Here is a 24,015-nt window from a genome sequence, read left to right as displayed (position 1 = left end):
GAAAGCAGAATTTGAAGAGTTATGTAATGTTTGACTGACAATGACTTGTATTATAAGTGATGTATAATGTTTGCAGCTACAGTTGTGTCAGCATGGTTTGTAATGTATGCTGTTCACAACTGAGGTTGTGTCTGTATGGTTTATTTTCATTTATATAAATGTGTGATTGCCAATGTTATAAATGATAATCTAATAGAGATGTTTGTTTAAAAAAAACCCAAAAAGCCAAGTTTAAGACTAAGATAGCTACCCAAGCCAAAGACGATCACAAGGCCTTTTTTAAATTATGTCGGTAATCTCAAAAGCGCAATGCAGCTATCTGCTCACTGATTGAGAAAAAAGTTACCTAAATTGAGGCTTAAGATGTAGCTAACCTGCTGGCCAAGACATTTAGCTCTAACTTTACCCCTCTCCCCCTCTGTCTGTCCCTCAAGAATACATGAAACTGGCTCACCTTCAGTTGTCACACAAGGCCAAGTCCTAAAAGTGCTATCAAAAGCTAGAAATACTGCATTGATGGGTCCTGACAATATCCCTGGAAACACAATTTAGCCACACCCCTATCAACATTGTTCAATCTCAGCCTCCATACAGGTTTTGTACCAAGAAAATGGAGAACAGCTACAGTCATTTCCCTGCTAAAGGGAGGACCTTCCACAGACCCATATAAGTCTGACCAGCCTCATATGCAAATCCATGAAAAGTCTTATGGAATTACTCAGTCAGGACCTAGGGAACCTTCAAATACTGGACCCATTTGGATTAATCAAGGACACATCATGCTTACTCAACCTGATAGATTTTTTTGAAAAGGTCACAAAAGGCAATGGATGAAGACAAAATGGTACACACCACTTACCTCGAACTGATTAAAGTGTTTGATACCATTCCCCACTCAGGCATAGTAGAAAAGCTAAATAAACTGGTAATATACCCCTGTCACTCACTGAATTGCCAACTGGCTCAGTGATAGAATACAGATAATTAACATAGGGGAAATTGCCACAAAGAGACCAGTCACTGAGACCAGTCACTGGTGGAATCCCTCAGGGTTCTGCACTGAGACCTGTCTTGTTTGGTATCTATTTTACTGAAGTAAAAGCCAATACCAAACTACTCTGGCTAAGTTTGTAGATGACTGCAAGCTAGAAGTAACCATTGAATATCCAAAGGATTTAACTATCCTACAGGAAGGTTTGTCTCAAATAAGTAATCTGTGTCAAAATCATGGTCTGAAATTAAATGCCAAAAATGCTTTACTGTATCCTTTGGGAAATCATCTACCCAAAGGAACTACCACATTGACAATAACACCCCCTAAGAGTTGACCCAGTCATTCATGAATTGGAAACATATGTGACGAGTGATCTAATTTTTCACCAACATGTGTCTATTGTTTTAAGAAAGTCCTTCTATATTGCATAGCTTCTAAACAAAAGGATTGTGTCTAGAACTAGGGATGTCATTGTCCCCCTTTACTCAGGCCTCATTATGCCAGTCATCAAATATAATGCCCCCTTTGGCATGCGTCTGTTCAGACACATGCAACAGTAAGAATGCACATAGATGCACCTTACTAAAAGGATGCAAGGCCTGAACAGCATGTCATGCATGTACTAACTCAAAACCCTGTCACTATTATCTATTCTACAGACTGCTAAGAGACTACCTGCATCTTGCATACAAGGCATCCTCTGACCCATTACTGATGGATTTACTGCATATCAACAAGTCAAATGGCATCACAAATACTTGGTCTAGGGATGCAAACCTCTTTTGCAACATTGGCACAACAGTTTGGAGGGACCGGTATATTTCATTGAGGATATCGCTGCTGTGGAACAGACTCTGCATCCACATAAAACAGTTTATCCCTGTCCATTTTCAACTGCAGCTTAAATCTATGGATTGGAAACAGAAAATTTGCCCCAGGACTGCTCCCTGTACTACGAATGGACAGATGCAGCTCCTAAATGCTTTATCCCATGCATGGGTCTACTCAAGTTATCTATGGTATAATTCCATTTATTCTCAATAGAGTCGATATATAATTATCATCCATGGAAATAAGTAAGACCAATCTAGAACCAAATACATGTTGGTTATTTCAGCAGAAAAAGGGAAATTGGCTAGGCTTAAAATGGCCTGAAAAGGTATCTAGCCTAGTACTTTACATATGGAGCTATAAAAGAACCAAGGTATTGCGAGCAAATAACTTGAGAAAGAAAAGGCTATAAAGTAGGATGAGGCTAAACAATAGTTTGGACTGTAGGTTATAGACTGCCCTCCCTATCAGGGACTGATGTCAGAGTATAGGAGGAGTAAACAATATAGGGGATGCTACATGAAAGACAATCAGTGGCACAGTGTTTAGTCTAGTCTAGAACAGGAACTGCTGTTAGAAAAGGGAAAATTAATAGAGCATATCAAACTTTACATGGCTAACGATAAGAATCGGTCAGAGGAGATTAGAAAAGATGGGGAAGAGAGACTGAAACAACAACAATGGTGTGAGACACCTGTATGGCTCCCAAGTATATGACAAAGGCCAAAAGGTGTATGATTTTGCTTGGAAGTGTTTGCAGAGATATTTTTATTTCCAAAACATACTTCAAATAATTGTTCCTCGGGTAGATAGCAAATGCTAGAGGGCAATGGAAAAGAGTAAGGTAATTGAGAACATATGTGTTTGGAGTGTAAAGAGTTTGGCAGATATTAAAATTTCCTTGCAGAGAACTTTGTCAGGAATGTTGGGGGAGCAAATGTCTGTAACCAAGGAAATGATTGTTTTGAACTGGGACGCATGATTTTAATTGCCTGCACATACTAAGGCCTACAAAGTTTATTGCTACTCGCTTCCAAAAGATCAGTTGCTAGAAAATAGAAATGAATATCTGAATGAAATGTAATTGAGATACTGCATATTGTAAACTAGGAGTGGGATCTTCAGAAAAGGGAAGGAAAGAATTGTATATAAATAAATGCAATTTGTGGGAACAGTACATGCAGAACAGAGGAGTGGGATTTAAGGGAAGGCAATGATTGAGCAAATGTAATGGTGGAGTGAATAAATGTTAAGAAAGAAAACATATGCAATGAATAATGTATTAATATGACAAATTTAATATAGCTTTTGTTTCTGATTAATGTATCAGTGCCTGTCTTAAGTCATGATTTTAATAAAGGTGTTTAAAAAAACAACAAAAAAGCACAATTTGATTCTATGACTAGAGCAGGTTATTAAATGGAAACAACTTGTGGAAAATGTAATAAGGTCTTTTCAGAAAATGCTGCTATTTAAATAAATGGCCAAACAGCAAAAGCAAGGCTATACAAGGAAAGGTCAAGGCTTTGTCCGAGACATAATTTCAGCCCTGAAGATGTGAAGAGAGATGGAACACTTTGTTCAGAAATTAAAAACGTTAATGTTGTTGCTGTTAATAGTGGATAAACAGGGTTTCAGAGAAGTGTGACTTCAACTGTGCAGAAGCCGTTGCAGCTAAAAAATGGAGAACTGCGAAAGCTACAACCAGATTCTGTTTCTGTAAAATACAAAGAAAAGACTGTAAAAGTGGTCAAAATGGTTTCTGAAAACACAGATGAGCTAGACTGCCACATAAATGAGATGACTGAAGAGAAAGGGGTTGTGCATAGTTTACAAATAATTCTCTAGAAGTTAATGGCTGACTTAGAGCAGTTTAAATACTGTCACGATAAAAATGCACAGAGAAATGGGTATTATGGCAAATAGTCTGCTATCTGTCTCAGCAAGCTGGAACAGAGAAATAAAACATTAAGGCTGAGATTTCGTTATAGATTTATACAACACATATAAGCAAACAAGTGCTCGTCTTAACCAAAGAATCGGTGCAGCTGCTATACCAAGTATCAACGATGTGCAAACTCTTTAAGGAAAGAAGATGAACAATTAAAGAGTTAAAAAAGATGAGAAAAGAGCAAAATGAACTAGTGCATGAATTAAAAATCAAAGAAAAATGCACATTCAAGCTGAAGTTGCATGTTTTCATCATGAGAAGTAAAAAAATATAACAAGACTGAAAAAAGAAAAGTGCCAGAATCTATAAACGGAAGATGATATGCTAAAGCTACAATGCCAAGAAATTAAGAATAAAACTAACTACATATGAAACATTTGCTTGCGATACCAAAGTGGTGAAGGGGGATCACTGTCTTTAAATAAAAGCAACATACCATGGCCCAGCTTATGCAGCAAAGGAACGTTGAAGGTGGAGATGAACACAAACTGGTTACGTTTTTGTGAAACACTTAAAAGAGGACTCAAAACTGGTACAAAAGTGAATACTTTTTTATTAACACCTTATAACTAATACATTTAAATAATGGAATAGGGAAATGTCCATATAAGTCAGGCTATTCAGGGATGAACAGACTACATCTATACGCAAAACATGAATAACATGTTTTGTCAGAGACATAATTTGAGGTACTGACATGTATCGAAAATTTTATAATACAGGACATTTCTTTGTGCATAAATTACTTCTTAAAAAGGGTAATAGTGTGGTTATCTAGTAACGTTTTACAGCGTCCACAGCTATAACAATGTAGCTTTTGTTAATATCTTCAGGTATTGCTTTCTAATAGAAAAAAAAAATATGACACATACAGTTGTGGTCACATGCTGAAACGTCAGGTGGTTTTAAACCTAGTATCCAGAACTTACTATCAGTTTTGGGACAATATTTTTCCTAATGTCGTATGTTGCCATATCTTGTACTTTTATGCCATAGCTGAAGAACACCTGAACATGGCCCTATAGGATGCAGATAAGCAACATCTGGTAACCCACAGCTCTAGCAGAGTCCTGTTCTTCATCCACTTTTATTTGTTGCATGGGTATCTGGTGACAGAGGTGCAGTTTTTTTAAAATGGGTAAAAAAATACCTATTGTAACTTCAAATCAATGATGTGAAATGCTTATAACTTTAATCCAGTTATCTTGTGTTGTCTGGTTGGTGCGTAAACTACTCTTCCAAGGTGTACAACTATTCGAAAAATTATTGGGTCTTACGCATGCTGATTTGCTGTCAAAGGGGTTTAATTTTGTGCCAGGTAGGCATGGGGTTTTGTCTAGTACCCTAACTGATTTAAAGTTGTTGACACAGAAGATGAATTTGAAAATGTGGTTCAAAGAAGAGGCTAAGAACCAACAGGGGCATAGTTTAAAAAGGCCCAGTAGTTTCAACCCCCCACCTAACAATGTGGTAGCTGTTTTTGAAAAAGCATGTGAAACTGATATTAGGGAAAGGTTTAAAATCAAACCTAGGAATTATGACAGTAACATGTCCTTTAAGGAGAGAGGAGCACTTGCTGAAATTGTTCTTGATAAAAATATACGTATAATGAAACCGGGCAAGGGAAATGGGACTGATTATGGATACAAATGATTATTTGGACATGACAGCACTTCTGAGTGATAAAACTTATAGCAAAAGTAATATTAATGAAATACATATAGCCTACAGAAAATTGAACTTGTTGCTGGATGACATGCTGTTTCAAGGGCAAATTGATGAAGATGAATACAGGTACCTAAAAATGAATATCCCATGGTTTCCAATATTTTTGGAATACCAAAAATACATAAGGGTTTGGAAAATTTAAAGTTTATTCCCATAGTAGATGGGAAGCGTGCCAAGACTTGTTTTGTCAGTAAATATCTAGACTACCACTTACAAAAGGTGTTGGGGGGGGTCTTACATCACAAAGGATTCATGGCATTTTTTGGAAATATTAAGTAGTGCCATTATTACTGATACAATTTTAGTAACTGTAGATGTGTGCAGTTTATTTTCCATGATACCCCACGATGTGGGGTTGGGATAGTTGGAACAACAGTTAAACAAAATCCATGTATTTACCAAGATCAATGTGTCTACTGTGTTAATGGAGGCAGTGCTAAACAATATTTTTTTACACTTTGAGGGACAATATTATAAACAGATGACTGGTGTGGCTATGGGGGCCACATATGCCCCCATATATGCCAATTATGTAATGTCCTATTGGGAAGAGGAATTTTATTTCCCAGTAAATATATGACCCATATTAAGCATTATACGAGATTCCTGGATGATATTTTTTTGGTTTGGGAAGGAAAAGAGTATGACTTGAAGGAATTTTTTGCGTACATCAATCAGACGGTGGAATTTTTGAAGTTTACCCATGAATGTAGTGTTGAGATGATTTCATATTTGGATATAAGTTTAAGGAGTGACAAAAGGAATAGGTATTTGACCTCAGGGATACATAGAAAAGCTACCTTTTCAAATTCCTATCTGGATTTTCAAAGCTGGCACCCTTACCATCAAAAGAAATCTATAATTAAAGGTCAGTTGGTAAGGGTGGCCAGGATGGTTAGTGATGAACTGGAGTTTTTCAGTGAAATAGAATTTATTATTGGGTTATTTATTAAAAAAGTTATCCCAAATCACTATGCGTACTATTAAAAGAGGAGATTATAAGGAAAAGAAATTAAGGCTTTTATAGAGCCACTTTAACAGGACCAATACTAAGGGTAACATAGTAATGGAAGGAGGTATACAGGGCAGTGCCCTGGTGAATGTTTGAGGGAAGGGTGGCTGTTGTTTGTTACCACATTTAATCAAGATGTGGAATGGGTCACCCAGGTTATTCAAAAAAAAAACTGGGGGCTTTTACAATTGGATAGGAATGTTGAACAGAAGTTGAGAAATGCCCCAAGATTCGTGTTTAGGAAGGACAAGTCCTTTAAGGATATTTTGGAGTTTAGTAGGATGAAGCCCTATAGTACCAACAGGGCAGCAGGTAACTTTAAATGTGTGCAATTTGTAAATATATCATGGAAACTGGAACTAAGTTATGTATTAATGGGTTTAATAAAGGAATATATGGGCATTTTAATTGTGCAAGTCAAAATGTGGTGTATATGGCTAAATGTGAGCACTGCCCAGCATTTTATATTGGAAAGACCAGTAGGCATTTTAAAGAAAGGGTCAGTGAGCATTTATTGGATATAAAAAATGGGAAAGCCACTAATGCCTTAGCTAGGCACATTTCTAAATATCAGGGGCATACCTTTAGATTTTTAGTGTTACAATAATTGGTTAAAGATGTGGAAGGTAGGGTTTTAGATGTGCATCTGGACATTTGTGAATTAAAGTGGCAATTGCATCTGGATGCAACCAATTTCCCAGGTATTAATGACAGTATGAGTATTTCTGCTTTGTTAAAATTAAAGTACATTTTAGGGTAGATGCCTAAAGTTTTTTATGGGGCATGTTATATTACTTTATAACAATATTTTAACATTTTGAAGTCTTATTAGTATGATGTATTTACCAATTATGGTGTAATTAACATTAAGTAGGGAGGGTGTGGGTATTTAAGGGTTGGGTTTCAGTATTATGTTGTTCTGAGGAAGTCCTAATGGTGTTTGGATGAAAGCGCTTAACTTGTTGGTGAAGACTGTTGTTTGGTTGACAATAAACGCTTGGAACTCAGTAGCTGTGAACAGAGGTGTTTTTTAAATTTCGGAGACTGCTTTATGTGCTGACCTAACAAGTGATGAAGATATACAAGGAATGGTGCAAGATGTTCCCGTATTAGAAAGGATGAGATCCAAGATGTTATTCCCCCTAGTGGGTACTCTGACTAATTGTTCCAGGACATTTGTATTGACAGAGTCCAGGAATCACTGTGCGTCTGCACTAGTGGTGATGTAGGTTTCTCAGTCTATGGTTGGATAGTTTAGGTAACCTAGAAAAATGGTATTGGGCTTAATACAGAGTGATTCTAGTTCTTTTGTAGATAGGTGTTGTGGCTTTCATTTGTCATAGTTGGAGTCCTCTAACTAGTTAATATATGGTAAGGGAACTTTCTGATGGAGATTTAGACATGAAAAAGCTATAGTGCATCATGTTGTTTATTAGCCTCGATGTGAATCTCTTCTGAATGTAGACTGATGCACCTCCACCTTTCTGCCCTCCTGCACAGTAGCTGGTTAAATGTGGAAGGCACCATATCCCTGAACAGCCGGAGTGCTTTCCATTCCTTCAAACAGTGTCTCGTTCACTACAGAAACGTTGATATCTTCCAGGTAAGAAGGGCTTGTAGGGTGTGGAGTTTCTTGTTAGGTGGTTGTTTCCATCTTGCTGCTCCAGTTTGTTGGATCCTGCAGCTGCTGTATATGAGTATTGAGGAGCTCTAGGTTATCCATCATAGTTTGATGCTGCTTTTAACATTTAACATGGATTACCCCTACATCTGTTTCAGTGGCATCACTATTGTTATCTCCTGCAGATCTGTTTTTATCTCTTGTAATTTGGTTGTAAGGGAAATTAATAACTCTTGTCTTGCACTGATTGGTTTTGCTGCCACTGCTCTCCTTGTTGTTCTTCGGCCTGACTACTATATTTCCCACTGCATTTACCATGTGGTTGCTGAGGGACCTTTTCAGTGGTTATATGGAATAATATGCTTCTAGATAATTGGTTATGGAATACCCCAGGAATTAAATTAAAGCCCTTTTTCCATAACCTATTTTATGGGGTAAACTGAAATGTAATTATTTTAACCCTAGAATGCAACAGCATCTTCACTCAATACACCCACTTACATGTATGTCCTCGAGTGCATCCCTACAAAGTGAATATTGATATAGAAAATGCTAAGAAAAGTGACTTAAATATATTTCCTTTGCACATACAAGATCTGCGAAAAAAAATGTAAACTGAATGGAAAGCTCATTAATGTGTTGTATGTTGGATAAACATTATAGTGTGGTTTGTGAACTAATTACTATGTATGGGAAGGCGGAATATACACCTTTGGTGCAAGGTTTATGATTAACCTGGGACCTAATTGAATGTTAATTCTCAGGAAATGGTCAGTAATGTAATATGAGCAAAACATTTTCTTCTCCTGCTGAGTTGATGCAAGAAAATCAAAAATGGAGAGAGAGATGGACCAAAAACGGACAGTAGCAAATATCTTTGTGACCTGAATACCATAGAGTTAAAATAAAATGTGGTACAGTTCCCCACTAATGAATCTAGACTTACTGTGGAATAAACAGTGGTCATATCTAAAGCTGATGCAACACTCTTTGGATCTAACCAGTTTGACAAAGCCTAAAATGTTGAAAGAATGTCAAATCTGCTTAATGAAATTATCTCTTGCAAGAAGCAAATAAGTGCAGCCATAAAAAGAGCAAAAAGAACAAGCAAACTGAAGAAAAGGAGTCTAATGTGACTGATGGTGAATGAGAAAATCTCCTTTAAGTATAAGAAAGAAGTGTCCAAGATGGTGAGGGGAAAAAGAAGAAATGTATGTAAACTAAATAGACACAAATGTTACAGCTGCAGACAGTTTGGATATTTGACGATTTTAGTACGATTCCATGCAGTTGATCTGCGCAACATATTCCAAGCAGTGCAGTATATTGCAAATAATGTAAGTATTGCACAGCACCAGAAAATAATGTTTAAGTGGGCTCTGTGTGACATGTATCCATAAAAGGAATGGGTGAAAAATAAGCTTTGAGCAGGAACAAATGAAATCATTAGGACAAGATGCAAGTATCAAGAACTATAGAGAGTCTGGAAGTCACTGATTGCAGGACATAGAGAAGCAGTCAGTATAATAGGAATGCACACTTGTACTGATGACAAGGTGGACTAAGAAAGCTCTGCAGTCGAGGGATGTGGAGCTGGGGATAGAGCCTGAGCATTTTTCCTAGTACAGCTGTCTTTCAAGTTGGGTCAGCCAACATCGGAATGCTTTGGCTGATGTCACTCAACCAGAGTCCCATGTATTGGAGTTGGGAAGCTGTTTGATATAAGGTACAGTAAGCCATCTAAAGGAACAGCTTGACTGGTTAAACTGCATGTGGAAAGTTCCCAGGCAGTTGATTCAGGCATGATGAAGCCTACAGTCAAGAATGTAGAGAAACCTGCAATTAAAATCCCACAGAGTCAGAAATAAGGCCGTTTGTTAAAATCTGCAGTGAAAGTACTGTAGGGCATCCTTTTAAGAGACATGAGAAAGGGGCCTTCATGGCAGTGGCTGTAAGGGGTACCACCTATACTTCTTTGTGAGAGACACTCTTTCAACCCCACTAGCTGTGTGTCATTTAATGGACAAATTCAGGCCAATAAAGCCAAACCCCACTAGCTGTGTGTTGGCTTTATTGGATTGAATTTGTCCATTAAACTACTTAAAAAGAAACAAAACAAGTCATTGGCATTCAGAAATGCCATATAGCTGAAACACCTGATGTTCTTAAGGGTCATTTGCATATATCCCATGTGCCTCTAATGCAAGACGTTTGAGGAATCACAGCTTAGCTAGAATTTTTTTTTTAGCTTTACTGATGTGTGAGTTTACAAAAAAACTGTTTAGTTTGTTTAAAAGTGTACATTAGAAAATAATGAGATTAAATAAACACTCTTTTTTTATGTCAGAAGCATGACATAAAGGTTAGAGAATGTTGTCAACATGTATAATTGCTGAAGTAATGACGCCAGGCATATAATACACCACCTTTATTTTTCTGCCACCCCCCACCCCTCTCTGTCTTGTGTATCTTACTCTATGGGTCATCAAACACCTGATGATCCCAACAATAGAAATCAAATGTCAAAAGAAAAAATTGCTGAAATTTCTTCCTTTCTTTCTTTACTGATATTTGATTACTGGGAAAGTCCAACTCAGTAGGGGTCCATTTTCAGCGGAGGTACAGGGAAAAAAGCTTTCAAGTATTACAAAACATTTTAAGAAATTTAATTTTACAGTCTTTAAACATGCACAAAAACAAATATATTTTAAATAATTATACCAAATTAAACAAATTGGTTTAGGAGTAGATACAAATTATATGACAATAATTTAATAGAGGAATGTTAGCCAGTTTAAGGAAAAATGTAAAGGCAAATTTGTATAATACAAACAGAAATTGCAATATGAAGTGAGAGAAAAGCAGGCTTATGATATATTTATAGAAAAGTTTAGGGGAGAGAAATGAACAGAAGTAAGGAAGTGAGTGATGAAAGGAGGATAAGAATATGTAAGTTATGAGTAGGTCTCTGTCCAAATTTAGTGATATAGTGCATCCTGGTGATGAGTAAGAACTGCGCCAGCTTTTGGCTAGAAGTCCTTTCAGAATGGTTTTCAAGGATGAGAGGGAGGGTATTGACCTGACTGATAAGGATAAGAGTTCTAAGCCTTAGCAACATAGTAAGAGTACAGGCAATGCCCAGCAGATTTGAGAGGCTTGTAGACAGACAGGAGCTTTTTGGTCATCAGATTATAATGACCAACTATGAACATAGTTGTTTAGAATGTTATTTAGTGGTGGACAAGCAGATGGATTCTGGATAATTTTATAGCTGGTAATAAGCTGTATAAATGTTAGTCGACGGGATAGTGCTAATCAACTAGGCTTTTTAGTGTTCTAAAGGAGTGTGTTCTGAAAGGGTTATTCACTGCAGATTTAGCAACTTTGTTATAGCATTGCAAACGTTTTGCTTTTTGTAATGCCTGAAGGTTAATAAGGATGATAACATAAAGAAAAGTGGGGAGGACATAAGTAGTGGCAAGCGTAGCTTTAGCTGCTTTGGTGAGAACGTTTTGGGCTCTATAAGCATCCCTAGTGTTTGAGTTTCCTTATGCAATTTTGTATATGCAGGTAGAATTTAAGGTTATCATCCACTATCATCCCTAATAATTTGATATGAGAAGTGACTTCAATGATTTTATTTTCAAGAGAAAGGACTTTAAATTGTATTTTTTCATGAGCGAGGGATTTGTGTGTGTGTGTGTGTGTGTGTGTGTGTGTGTGTGTGTTTTTTTTAGGATTGAGCATGACTTGTGAGTTACAAAGCCGCATTTCAGTTGCTGTTAAAACATCCTGAGCAATGTTTTGAGGTGTGCCATGTTGTTAGATATGCAAATGAGAGTGGAGCAAAGTGCCATCCATAAGACCATTTGTGTATCTCTAAATCCACAAACTTTAGGTACCCTTCTGGCATCAAGACAGTTTTGAAAGGGTTCTTGGAAAGGAAAAGTAATTTTGTTACTTCCCATATTAACCTTCCTATATGTATGAAAAAATGTGGTGCTTGTTCACAGTGCAGATACATTTTAGATGTTACCAATACTACAGTGGCTAGTTACAACAAAATTCTGTTTAGCTATGGTATGATGACTTTCAATAGCAGTGGTGTGGTGTATCTTGCTAAGTTTATTAGATGCCCCTCATTTTACATAGGTAAAACTGAGACCACTGTGTAGCAGAATATACAAACACATTTATGGAATTAAAAAAAAACAATTTTACTAATTTTATTAGCAAGCATGCTGTCTCTTGTAATAATTTTAAGAAGTTTTTATATTTTTTACTTGAAAAGATCGGCAAGCTTGAAAAGGGTGGTCTTTGGCATGAAATACTTGAAGCCACAGAACTGCATCGGGGGTTACTGCTTGAGGCAACAGTCTGAATGATAATATATTGACTAATAGGTCTACTAGTATTTTACATTTAAAACTTGATAGAATATAATGATTTAATTTTGGTGTGTGCATATGTGTGTGTGTATATATATATATATATATATATATATATGTATATGTATGTATATGTGTATATATATATATATATATATATATATATATATATATATATATATATAACTTTTTTTTTCTGGAGCTATATTTGAAGTGAGTTGATTGTAAAGGTGCACATTGTAATTTTTTTTGATTGGTTGATGTTTTACATTTGACCCTTTACTTGGTAATAAAATTGTTGGTACTGTATAAATTGCTTAGTTCTGATGAAGTTCCTAACTAGGAATGAAATCGCTTAAACTGTATATTGTGTGTGAATTCAAATTTTAACCTGAGGTGGACTTCACAGTGATGTTTTTGTGTAGTTAACTTTATTGCAGTTTTCTGTACTTTGAAGGAGTTTGTTTTGGTCATGTACACTCTTACCAAAGTTACTTCTGTAAAACCAACACATACATACGTGTGTATGAGAGAGGGGGAGAGAGGAACTGCAGTATAAAGTACCACTACTGGACTCTTACTTGTGTTTTTATGTAATCATTCTGTTGCATAGCTCTCAACGTCTTAGAGCAAGAAATCTAGACAAAGCCATAAATAAAAGTGTGACAAAGGCCCAAAAATAGGGACAGTTTTAAATATTGCTGTTACAAATTCAGAAAATTGATAGAATAACAGACATTGCATTAGCATGAATTTTTCTGAAGGATATGAAGTCTGAAACTCAAATGTCATTATTTTCGAACTTTACTCTTTAATAGTTTACCACTAAATTTCCAGAAAAAACACACTTTTATGAAAAATGGACCAAACATATGAGGGCAAAATCTGACTATTAACCAACCAAATTTTGCTCTAGAGAAGCCAAATAAGGGTCCAAGACTTAAAACAATGAAGACATTCGAAAACGCAGTTTTTGGATTACAGCGTTAGACTGGTGTGTTATTAAAGCCGTTTTTTTCAACTTCGTTGTTTTAAGTCTTGGACCCTTATTTGGCTTCTCTAGAGCAAAATTTGGTTGGTTATTGGTTGTGTTCTTTTGCTCTTCATCTCCTTTGTGGTTCAAAATCTGACTATTCTGCGAAAATCTGTACAGTTGACTGGTATGATTTATTGCTGCTAAGCTATAGTGTCGACTCTGCACACACTGAGAACATCTTGTTATGGCCTGCAGTTTCTTCTGCGGTATTGTGCATACTGACTGTTACTGTATTACTTTGTATGCTCAACCTTTTAGAGTTATAGACACTGATTAGTTCTGTGCATGCATCTGTTTGATGAATAGGCAAGATGTGAGCTCATTGATAATAAAACTTTGATGCATTAAACCATTCTTTGTTGCTAATGTAGTTATCACTTAGCAACTTAGTTCCATTTCATAAGTAAATTAAGCTTGGGTCAAAGATTATAATGGCTCCAGGATGAGTTAAGTTAATTTCCAAACTACTTCTTTGTATGACAAATCCTTGTTGTAATTTTATGTCTTTAACTTAAGAGCTTTTTATTTTCTAATTATTAATGAACCTTCAAACTAACCGTGTTTACCATTATCTCTTGCTTCTGCACAGCTTAGCTATGACTGCTACTGTCTTGATTCACTGAGAGGCCTAGGCATTCTTGGCAAACATGCTATATTTTAAGTGGGTTACTTGAATGCCTGTGGTGAACCCTTGTATGTATGCCATGCTGCACGTGCCTTCCTTTTCTGCATTCTTTATATTTATTTATGATTCACACACAGTGTCCCCTGTTTATGGAGTCCTGTCCAAGTAGAAATCACCCACCAATAAATGCTGAGGTAAGTAAACCATGTCAGATGCATGCATGCATGTTTACCTGAATATCTTTCTGTTCTACAGTTTTTCATGAAAACTGAGTGAAAAAGTAACATAGAAGAACAGATACTGGGGTTCTATCACTTAGTGGTGGTTCAGATACTGGGGTTCTATCACTTAGTGGTGGTTCAGATACTGGGGTTCTATCACTTAGTAGTGGTTCAGATACTGGGGTCCTATCACTTAGTGGTGGTTCAGATACTGGGGTTCTATCACTTAGTGGTGGTTCAGATACTGGGGTCCTATCACTTAGTGGTGGTTCAGATACTGGGGTCCTATCACTTAGTGGTGGTTCAGATACTGGGGTTCTATCACTTAGTGGTGGTTCAGATACTGGGGTCCTATCACTTAGTGGTGGTTCAGATACTGGGGTTCTATCACTTAGTGGTGGTTCAGATACTGGGGTCCTATCACTTAGTGGGGGTTCATCATTATTCTTGTCTTTTTTCAAATTCTGAAAATGCCATTTTGTTAAAATAAACTGTATGCATAAATGTGCATAATCATTTATCTGACTGTAACATTGTAAGAAGAGCATGCCCTGGCATATAGAGTAGTGTCACTGTGCCTGTCATGAACACAGATGCACACAGACTGTTACCTGATCAGATCTGTACATCTTAAGAGGACTGGATCTGTGAATATGTTCTTCAAAACCTGAGACTCTACATTTGTCAGTTTTCAACTTAATTTAATTTAAAAAGCCTAGTCAGGACATTAGCTGCATTTGTGAGTGTGATATGCAACTTCCATTTTGTGACAAAATCTGAAACTCCACCTTGCATCTGCTGCACCAGGCTGTTACTATGCCCCCTGCAAAGTATAAGCTGTAGTGCTAACTACAAAGTGTAACCTGCAAAGAGGGTACACTTTGCAGGTTACAGTACATGTATATGAAGATGTTTCTCCTTAATGTAGCACTATAGTAGTTTATTTGTATCTGAGGTCCTTCATGGTTGTTGTATCCCACTGTATTTGGCAATGTGTTTTAGGTGTCTCCTGATGAGACACCATAGAAGTATGAAGTATTAGTTGTCCAGAGATGTACAAGTATTGCATATGCTGTAACTCAGTAGAATTTAAACTGCTCATGTCTGAACTACCCTGTGGCAATACGATTGTTACTATGGAGACCTGTCCAGATCGGAGTGTACTGGTTGTCCTGGTGGCATTCAACATGTCCTACGGCATACCCGTCATGGCATGCCTTAGACATGTTTACTCATAGGATAGATGGTCTGCTACAGTTTGGGTAGTGCCTGTTCTGCATACAGCTGACTGTGTTGTGCTATGAGAGTAATTGACACAGCACATGGTTGTTCTCTGTGTAGGCACTAGCATATGTAGTACATGCATATATGCAGTGTTTTGTCAACATACAAAGAAGGGAGAGGAAGATCATCAGTGTTCCATTATATCCAGCCAGGGGATACAGCTCGCCCTCCACAACGAGCATCTTCAGTGTTCTACACCTTCACCAGTCCCTTAAATCTGTCTGTTTGTCCAGGTACATGCCCAGCACTTATTGTACCTTGTAAGCATTGTATAGCATGGCCATCCACAACTGTATCAATATCTCTGCACTCAGTTTTTCTTGAGATCACTGCATTTTCATTCTGTAGTTATACAGTTGTGCCTTCTTTCCTCCTATTACTTTCTGCATTAAACTGTATCACATTCCCTTCTCCTAGCTTCCTTCTAAAGTAAACAAACCAGGGCACACAATCTAGCTGCATGTTTCAAGACTCTTTTATTATCCACTGTGGAAAAGGATTTATGTCAATTCTAACACCAAGGTTCACTCCTATATGCAGAACTGATAAGGAGTATTTTATTTTTTACGTGTATATCTTTAAATAGTTTAGACATCTGGATTGTGGGTCATTTTTAGTGGAGGCCTAGAAATATTGTCTGGTTAAATCACTTGCTCAGAGAAGAATAGTATGCAAATAAAGACTGACAAACCAAACCTAGGAATACAGTCCAAAGTTCATTAGCAGCTTATTGCCTTAATTCCTTGCAAACAATTGACTGGTATCTCCACACTTACTCATGGTTATCACTGGATGCAAAGATGCATAACAAATATTGGAAGAAAGATAAATCATTCTCTATGTAACTTAAAGATCATGACTGGACATATAATGGAAAATGGAAAGCATCTTGCATTCTGTATGCATTGCAGGTTCTTTGGTAGCTATTTGCCATGCAGTTTAGGAGACCACGAAGGACCCTTCCTTAAAAGTCCAATTGTGCCCGAGCACTGTCTGGGTTAGTGTTTACCTCAGAACTACACAGTAAGCAAATGGAGACTGATGGATTCAAACCCTAGGCTACAGGAAGCAGCTCAGTAACATTAATCCTCTGTGCTAAATGTAAGACTTTAATTTACAGATCACAGTAACCATTGGATCAGTTTTTCCAGCTTTTGTCAGTAGCATATACTTAGGTTTGTAAGAGACCGCTGGATCATAAATAACTGTGGATAAATGGCAGCATAAGAAATATAATATTGTATTTCAATGAAGTCTACCTTTTGCAGTAGGTCTGTAGACTTGCTCAAATATAATGCATCAGAATATTTTAAAAGGACTTAGGAAATCTTGCCTGGAGGATAGCAGAAACCTTAACCAGGATTTACAGCTGTATACACTATGCATTTTTGCTTCATGGTCCTTAGTTCTCCAGTTCATTTCCCACCTGGGGTGGCCTCTGTATATAGGCTGCATGTTCTGCATGTGTCTAGATCAGTGTTCACTGGGTGTTCTAGTTTCACTTCAAATTCCAAAGATGTGCCATAGATGAATTGGTGATCCTTATAATTGCCTGTATGTGAGAGTCGCATGTGCATCCTGAAATGCACTGGTGTCCTAATCAGAATTAGTGACTCTGCTTTGTATCCATCAAGTCCCTGCATAGGCTTCAGCTTCCAGTGACCCTCAGTTAAAGTAGGTATTAGAGAATGACTGAATGAATTACTGGTATTTGCTGACTATTATATCTATAAGAATTTTCCCTGAATATATTATTTAAGGAAAATGAAATTTTGTACCAAAAAAGCATCCTACAGAAAAAAATTATTGCTGAGAGATTGTTTTTGCCGATTGACATGAAGGATAGGCATAACTCATAACTCAATAATGTTAAAGGAAATGGGGGTGGAAGGTGATGTAGTTATGGTTATTGTATACTCCACAAACTCTAATTATTAAAGGACATGCCCCTACGCTGGAGGCATTGAGGAATAAAGCCTTCACTATGGCCCAGCAACCCACATTTGATTAGCACCTCTGGCATCTGATGCAACAGGCAAGGATAATGGTTATGCCCAATCTAAAGGGGAGAAGCATCTAGGGTCATCCCTTCAATTTACTGCCAGAGTTCAGCAGGAATGCTGTGCTGGTTCAGGAACAGACTAGAGAAAGTGTAGCTGTGGTAGAAGATGGGGCAGCCAGGTCACTTCTCACTGCTTAACCAGCCTGATTCATATATATGTAAGCATACTGGGGAGGGATTTAGGGACAGGAAAAAGATACTGGAGCTCCACCAGATGATGGCACAGCTGCTAAATCAACCCTTACTTCAAAGGATTTGTGAAGAACAAAATAGGAAGACAGTGTCTTCAGTCTGGAGTAGTGAATAGGACAATTGAGTGGAGGAGGAGACTTGATGGTCAGACAGGCAGGATACTGGGATGCTGGACCACAAAAATGATTTAACATAGAGAGAGTAGAAGAAGGAACCTGAATGAGTGTGCACTGGGCAAAAGGATCTGATGTTTACCAACTACAGTTAATGTATTTTTTCTACCTAGGACAAACTAGCATCCTCCCTCTGTTATCTACAGTCCAAACTAAAAGATTATAAAGAAATAAAATATCAACAAGAAACAAAGATATCAGAAGTTACAGTAAGTCAGTTTTATTTCATTTCATTTGTTTTTAAAGCGGTTTATCTTTCTTTTATTTAATCCAGTAATATTTTTCAGGCCAGTGCTGAAAGTTTACAGCTGCATATTGCATCAGAATTTTCAAAGCTTCAGCAATTTCTCAAGGCAAAGGAAGAAAAACTTATTAAGCAACTCGAGGAGGAGGAAAGTAGAATTCTGAGACAAATGAAAGAAAACCTGAGGAAAGTTAGAGATGACATTAGTGCCATGGAAGGGACAATATCTGATATTCAGCAACAGATACAGCAACAGGATGCTGTGATTTTCCTAAAGGTATAATTACTTTTGAATCAGTACTGCCTCATCTTATGGTTATCTGTCTTTGCTTTGTTGCTGTAATATTGGCAGCAATGGTATTGCCTATATTTTTATTCTTTTATTCCATTTAAATTTTGCAGAAATAACAAACAAGCTTTATGCAGTATTACATATTTAGGTATAGCACAGGCTAATGGGCATCTAAAAGTATACTTTTTTCACCCAAACATTTCCAGATTTCCAACTTTGTGATCTTGTACCCATCTTTTGATGTCTTCCACATTCATACTTTCCTATATTTGATTTGGTAGGGCTTTGTGCCTCTGTCTGTCTCTCTCTCTCTCTGTCTTACCCCCGCCCCCCTTGCTTTCTCTCTCTCTCTCTGTTCTCCCTTCTCCCTCACTTTTTCTCCGAGTGTCTGTCTCACTTTATCATTTAGTGTCCCTAGTGGTTATTTTAATATTATTGGGTGGGTAAGTTAATAATTCCTCCTTAATAATACATAGAAAATGCCTTATCTTAATAGACAAATACTCAGTCTGCTAAATCACTGGACCAAGTGGTTTTACAAGATTTTTCTAGTGTGTAAAATAGTCCAGTAGCACAAACACAAGAGCAGACAACTGACCGTACATTCCACTGTTTATTTAAATGAAAAAATGGTAAGCGCTTTCGGCTGTGTTACCCCAGCCTTCATCAGACAAAGTTAAAATGCTGCTTGTACCAATTTTATAATGCTACCAATACAATAATTATTCAATAAACCAAGACTTATTAACTGAACTCAAGTTGTTCACGAGAAAATTGAATTTAGCAGTTTTGCACCAAGAAGCGCCTGGGATGGAAATCAGTTCCATGTATATTCCTAGTGTAAAAAAATCCACCATTACATAGCAGAATAAAACTGTTCGAAGAAATATGTGAGCTAGATTTTAGGCACTTGTTGCAGCAAAAGAAATGACAATGTAATTATTTTAATAACTTTTCAAGGGCACAACAAGACATTTTAAGTGAACTAAAAGCCACTAATGATGTGCGTATTATGCAACCTGACAAAGGGGGTGGACTTGTGATTATGAATGTACATGACTATAATCAAAAATTATTGAATATTTTGTATGATGAAGCATATTCTGAAGCATCTATTAATGAGATAAATATTTCATATTCTAGAATTGATTACACACTTGAGGATATGTTATGGCAGGGGCAGATTACAAATGAAGCATATTATTACATGCAAGTAAAAAATCCCAAGATTCCTGTAATGTTTGGAGTACCCAAGCTACATAAGAATGTGCAGCATCCACCTATGCGTCCCATAGTGGATGGTACTGGCTCCAAAACTTATTATATAGCAAAATACATTGATATGAAGTTAAAAGAAAAGATAAAAAGCTTACAATATATTTATCGTGATTCATGGGATTTTCTTACTAAGGTTAACAGTTTACCCATTGATAAAATAGATGAAGTGATATTTATTACAGTGGATGTTAAGGATCTATTCACTTGCATACCACAACAATTGGGTATTGGTTGGTTCACTGATTTCTTTTTTGAAATTTTACGTATACCTCAGGATGAACTCAATGCACTTGTTGATCTTTTGGAACTTGTTTTATCTAACAATTACATTTACCATGATGGATACTATTTTAATCAAATTAAGGGGGTGGCGATGGGCTCCCCCATAGGTACTTTATACACAAATGTCATCATGGCGGTGTGGGAGCATAGATTTTTGTTCCCATCTGAGTTCATGCAATATATACGATTATACAGTCGATTTCTGGATGATTTATTTCTCCTCTGGAAAGGACCCATAGAGTTAGTTGAACAATTCATAAACTATATAAATTCTACTACTGATTTTTTGGTTTTTACATATGAGTTGGATAGTAATAGAATAGCATATCTGGATGTACTCTTGCAAAAAGATTGGGTGAAAAATAAATTAAAATCCAATATACATCGTAAAAAAACATATTCTAATAAATTCTTGCATTTTCAAAGTCATCACCCTCAGCATGTAAAAAAGGCTGTATTGAAGGGACAGTTAGTGCGAGCAGCACGTATGGTCTCTGATTATGATGAGTTCATCAATGAATGTCAGTATATAGTTAGTATGTTTAAAAATAGGGAATATCCAGAGCAATTTGTTCGAACTATATTGCATGAAGTGGTTATTAAGAGGGAAAGTGTTTTTTATAGACTATTATTGGAAGGAGCTGATTTTATTATTTCACATTCCACAGAGCAACATACTATTGAACAGTTATCAGAAACGATGGAGAGCAACAATAGTTCTGGTGGTGACCCACATTGTAATATGGGTAATTTCAATAAGGTAAATTTCAACAAGGCTAATACATCTTTCATTACCACTTACACGTAGGATTCGGAGCTCATAAAGCAGCTTATTATAAAAAATTGTTTTTTTTATAAAAGGGGATGTACCATTGGTAAATCTATTAGGGGCACATCCTTCTATTATATATAAAAGAGATAGCAATTTAAAGGATTGGTGTAATACTGTTTCAAACTCACAGAGAAATCACACAGGCTCTATGAGAAAATGTAACATGTGTAGGTATTGCTCACACATTATGGAAACCGAGCAGGTATGCATAAATAGTGTCTGTATACAAGTAAAAGGAAGATACAACTGTAATACCTCTGGGGTAGTGTACGCAGCCTTATGTACACAATGTTCAGCCTATTATCTAGGTAAGACTGAACGAAAATTAAAGCAGCGTATTTATGAGCATCTTTATGACATCAGTAGGCATTCAGAAAATAATGCATTATACAGACACATAATGCAATATTCAACACATAATTTAAAGTTTCTAGTATTGGAACAAGTCATTTCTTCACCCAGATTAGGTCCCTGGAAGATCATATTAGAGTCAAAAGAATACTGGTGGCAAGTATTTTTAAATGCCACAGTATTCCCAGGTTTAAATGATTCTATTTCTATCACTAGCATTTTAAAATTAAGAGCTCTTAATAGGTAAATACAGGTACATTTCCCATATGTGGTTAAATAACATTTTTAATATTTATTATATTTTTAATATGTTTTACAGTAAATTACATATCATTCATTATACACTCATGAAGGTATTTTTATTCAATATGGGTTTTAAAATGTATGCTTATATCATATGTATTTTTTAAAATAAATATTTATAACATGTTTTTAAATGCATATATATTATTTACTTATTTTGGATATTACCATATTTATATTTACATCACGTAAGGGTAGGAACACAAAAATAAAATCAAATCATCATATTAGTTCATGGTGTATATTGATATTACAGTCATATTATATATATATATATATATATATATATATATATATATATATATATATACATTTTTTATGTAAAAAGGAAGTATTTATGTGTTTGTTTATATATATCACATCAGTACTTGATTTAATTAGTATTTGAACAATGAATTGGTTTATTGAATAATTGTTGTATTGGTAGCATTATAAAATTGGTACAAGCAGCATTTTAACTTTGTCTGATGAAGGCTGGGGTAACACAGCTGAAAGCGCTTACCATTTTTTCTTTAAATAAACAGTGGAATTTATGGTCAGTTGTCTGCTCTTGTGTTTGTGCTACTGGACTATTCTTCATACAGTTTGTTTTTTTGTTTATGATTTATCTAGTGTGGTACATCTAGTGTCCAACCATCAATCTGTAGGACATACACACAGAGTGACTTTCTTGACTTTGTCATAGGTGACATAATTGAACTCTGCCTACTAAAATTCTGGGCAGTCATTATTTAAAACTCCATAATAAAGCATGGCCACATCCTAGCAGAAAGAGTACCCAACCTTCATCCCATCATGAAGCTGTTGGAAGCCTTCTTGGATAGTCTGCCAGGCTAGACTGCATAGCCATTTTACATCCAAAAAGCACAGCTGGTTGATTTGATGCAGTAGAGAACTCACTGGACAAGAATATTGTCTTGTATACAATTTATAAATTATTTGTAATGCATCTGGTATTCCAACTAAAGTTGCCTTGACCAGGCATGATCACCACCATCCATCTCCTTATGACCCTGTACTTGTGTTTATACAGCTTTCAGAGTTCATGATTCAACCAGTGCACACTCAGTATGACAGGTATTGGGTGTGTACATTTTCTGGAGTGATGTGGTCCATTGCTCCAGCTACGACCCTGTTATAGTCTGTAGCTAGTGAATTACATCTTTCTACACTTGTTTCTAGAAGTATGTCAAGTTGCTAATTGCAGTATTGCTTATATCCCTATAATGGAATAATTCAATATCACTCAGTGAATTCAGGGGAAATTTTGATTTGAAGTGAAAAGGTAATGGTCTGCTCAAGCAACAAATTCTATCTTCAGTTATGTGGCAGGTAGTGTAGGCTGTTACAAGTCCTGTGTGTGTATATGCAGTGGAAACAAACCCGAGTAAAGCTAAAATTCTTCACAATATGAATAAGTTCCATTAATACTTCAGTTGACTTTTCCACCAGGCATTAAAATCATCCAGCATTAAGCCTCTTGGATGATTGTATAATAGATTCATGAGAAGGAAAGTGAGTGCTTAGAAGAACCCTTGTTTCCTTTTACCTGCCCTGGTAAATCATAGAAGATTATAGTCAGCCAATGAGAGAAATTGATGTTCACCCTTCATACTCTTCAGTAAATGTGTGCTAGTGCAAACACTGTTATTCTAGCTGCAATTTAAGTTTAAAAAAGGAATATTTAAAATTCATCCATGTTTGTATGTCTTTGTCCCACCATTAATTTGGGCTTTTCCTGTAGGTTTTTTGTGCTATGAAACTGAGAGGTTTGCGTTCTGTTCCCTAAGTCACAGCTGTCATTGAATAATACCTTAGACCCTCATTATATGGTTAAAAAAACATTGATTCAGTAAATCAACAGTTAGTGTAGTGGGTTAATGCTGATGTTCATCTCGGAAATAAATATTGGGCCAAATGGAGAATGACTAAAAACCCTGTAGACCAACAAACCTTTAGACAACTTAGAAATGACACTAAGAAGGCCATACTGTCTGATAAACAAAATTACTACTTACAATTTCAACAACCTAATCACAACAACCCACAAAAATTCTGGGCTAGCATTAAGCAGTTACTCCACCCAGGTCAATCCACTACACCAAACCCTCAAAATACAGACCAGAAAAACCCCATCCATGCAGCTAATACCTTCTTTACAGATGCTATCCAAACACTAGCTAGTCAACTATCACCTAATACCTTCACACACCTCAACCCCACCCCCTCCTTTTCAGTTCAGACCTGTCCCAACCACACTTATTCAAAACCTTTTGAATAAACATAAACTAAAACCATGCTCTCCTTCTGCAGAC

At 36.4% G+C, this 24,015-nt stretch overlaps 1 protein-coding gene across 1 annotated transcript in view; it reads left to right on the top strand.

Moving 5' to 3' along the window:
- LOC122796483 (zinc-binding protein A33-like) overlaps positions 1-24,015 on the top strand; it is a 529,245-nt gene that overhangs the window by 170,173 nt on the left and 335,057 nt on the right. The window contains exons 2-3 of the mRNA XM_044064995.1: positions 18,232-18,327; positions 18,406-18,639. Coding sequence (XP_043920930.1) covers positions 18,232-18,327; positions 18,406-18,639 — 330 coding nt within the window. The remainder of the gene's footprint in view (positions 1-18,231; positions 18,328-18,405; positions 18,640-24,015) is intronic.

The sequence above is a fragment of the Protopterus annectens genome, chromosome 3.part0 (assembly GCF_019279795.1).
Source record: "Protopterus annectens isolate FY-2018-M chromosome 3.part0, PAN1.0, whole genome shotgun sequence".
NCBI lineage: Eukaryota > Metazoa > Chordata > Ceratodontiformes > Protopteridae > Protopterus > Protopterus annectens.
This window is presented reverse-complemented; position numbering and strand designations above follow the sequence as displayed.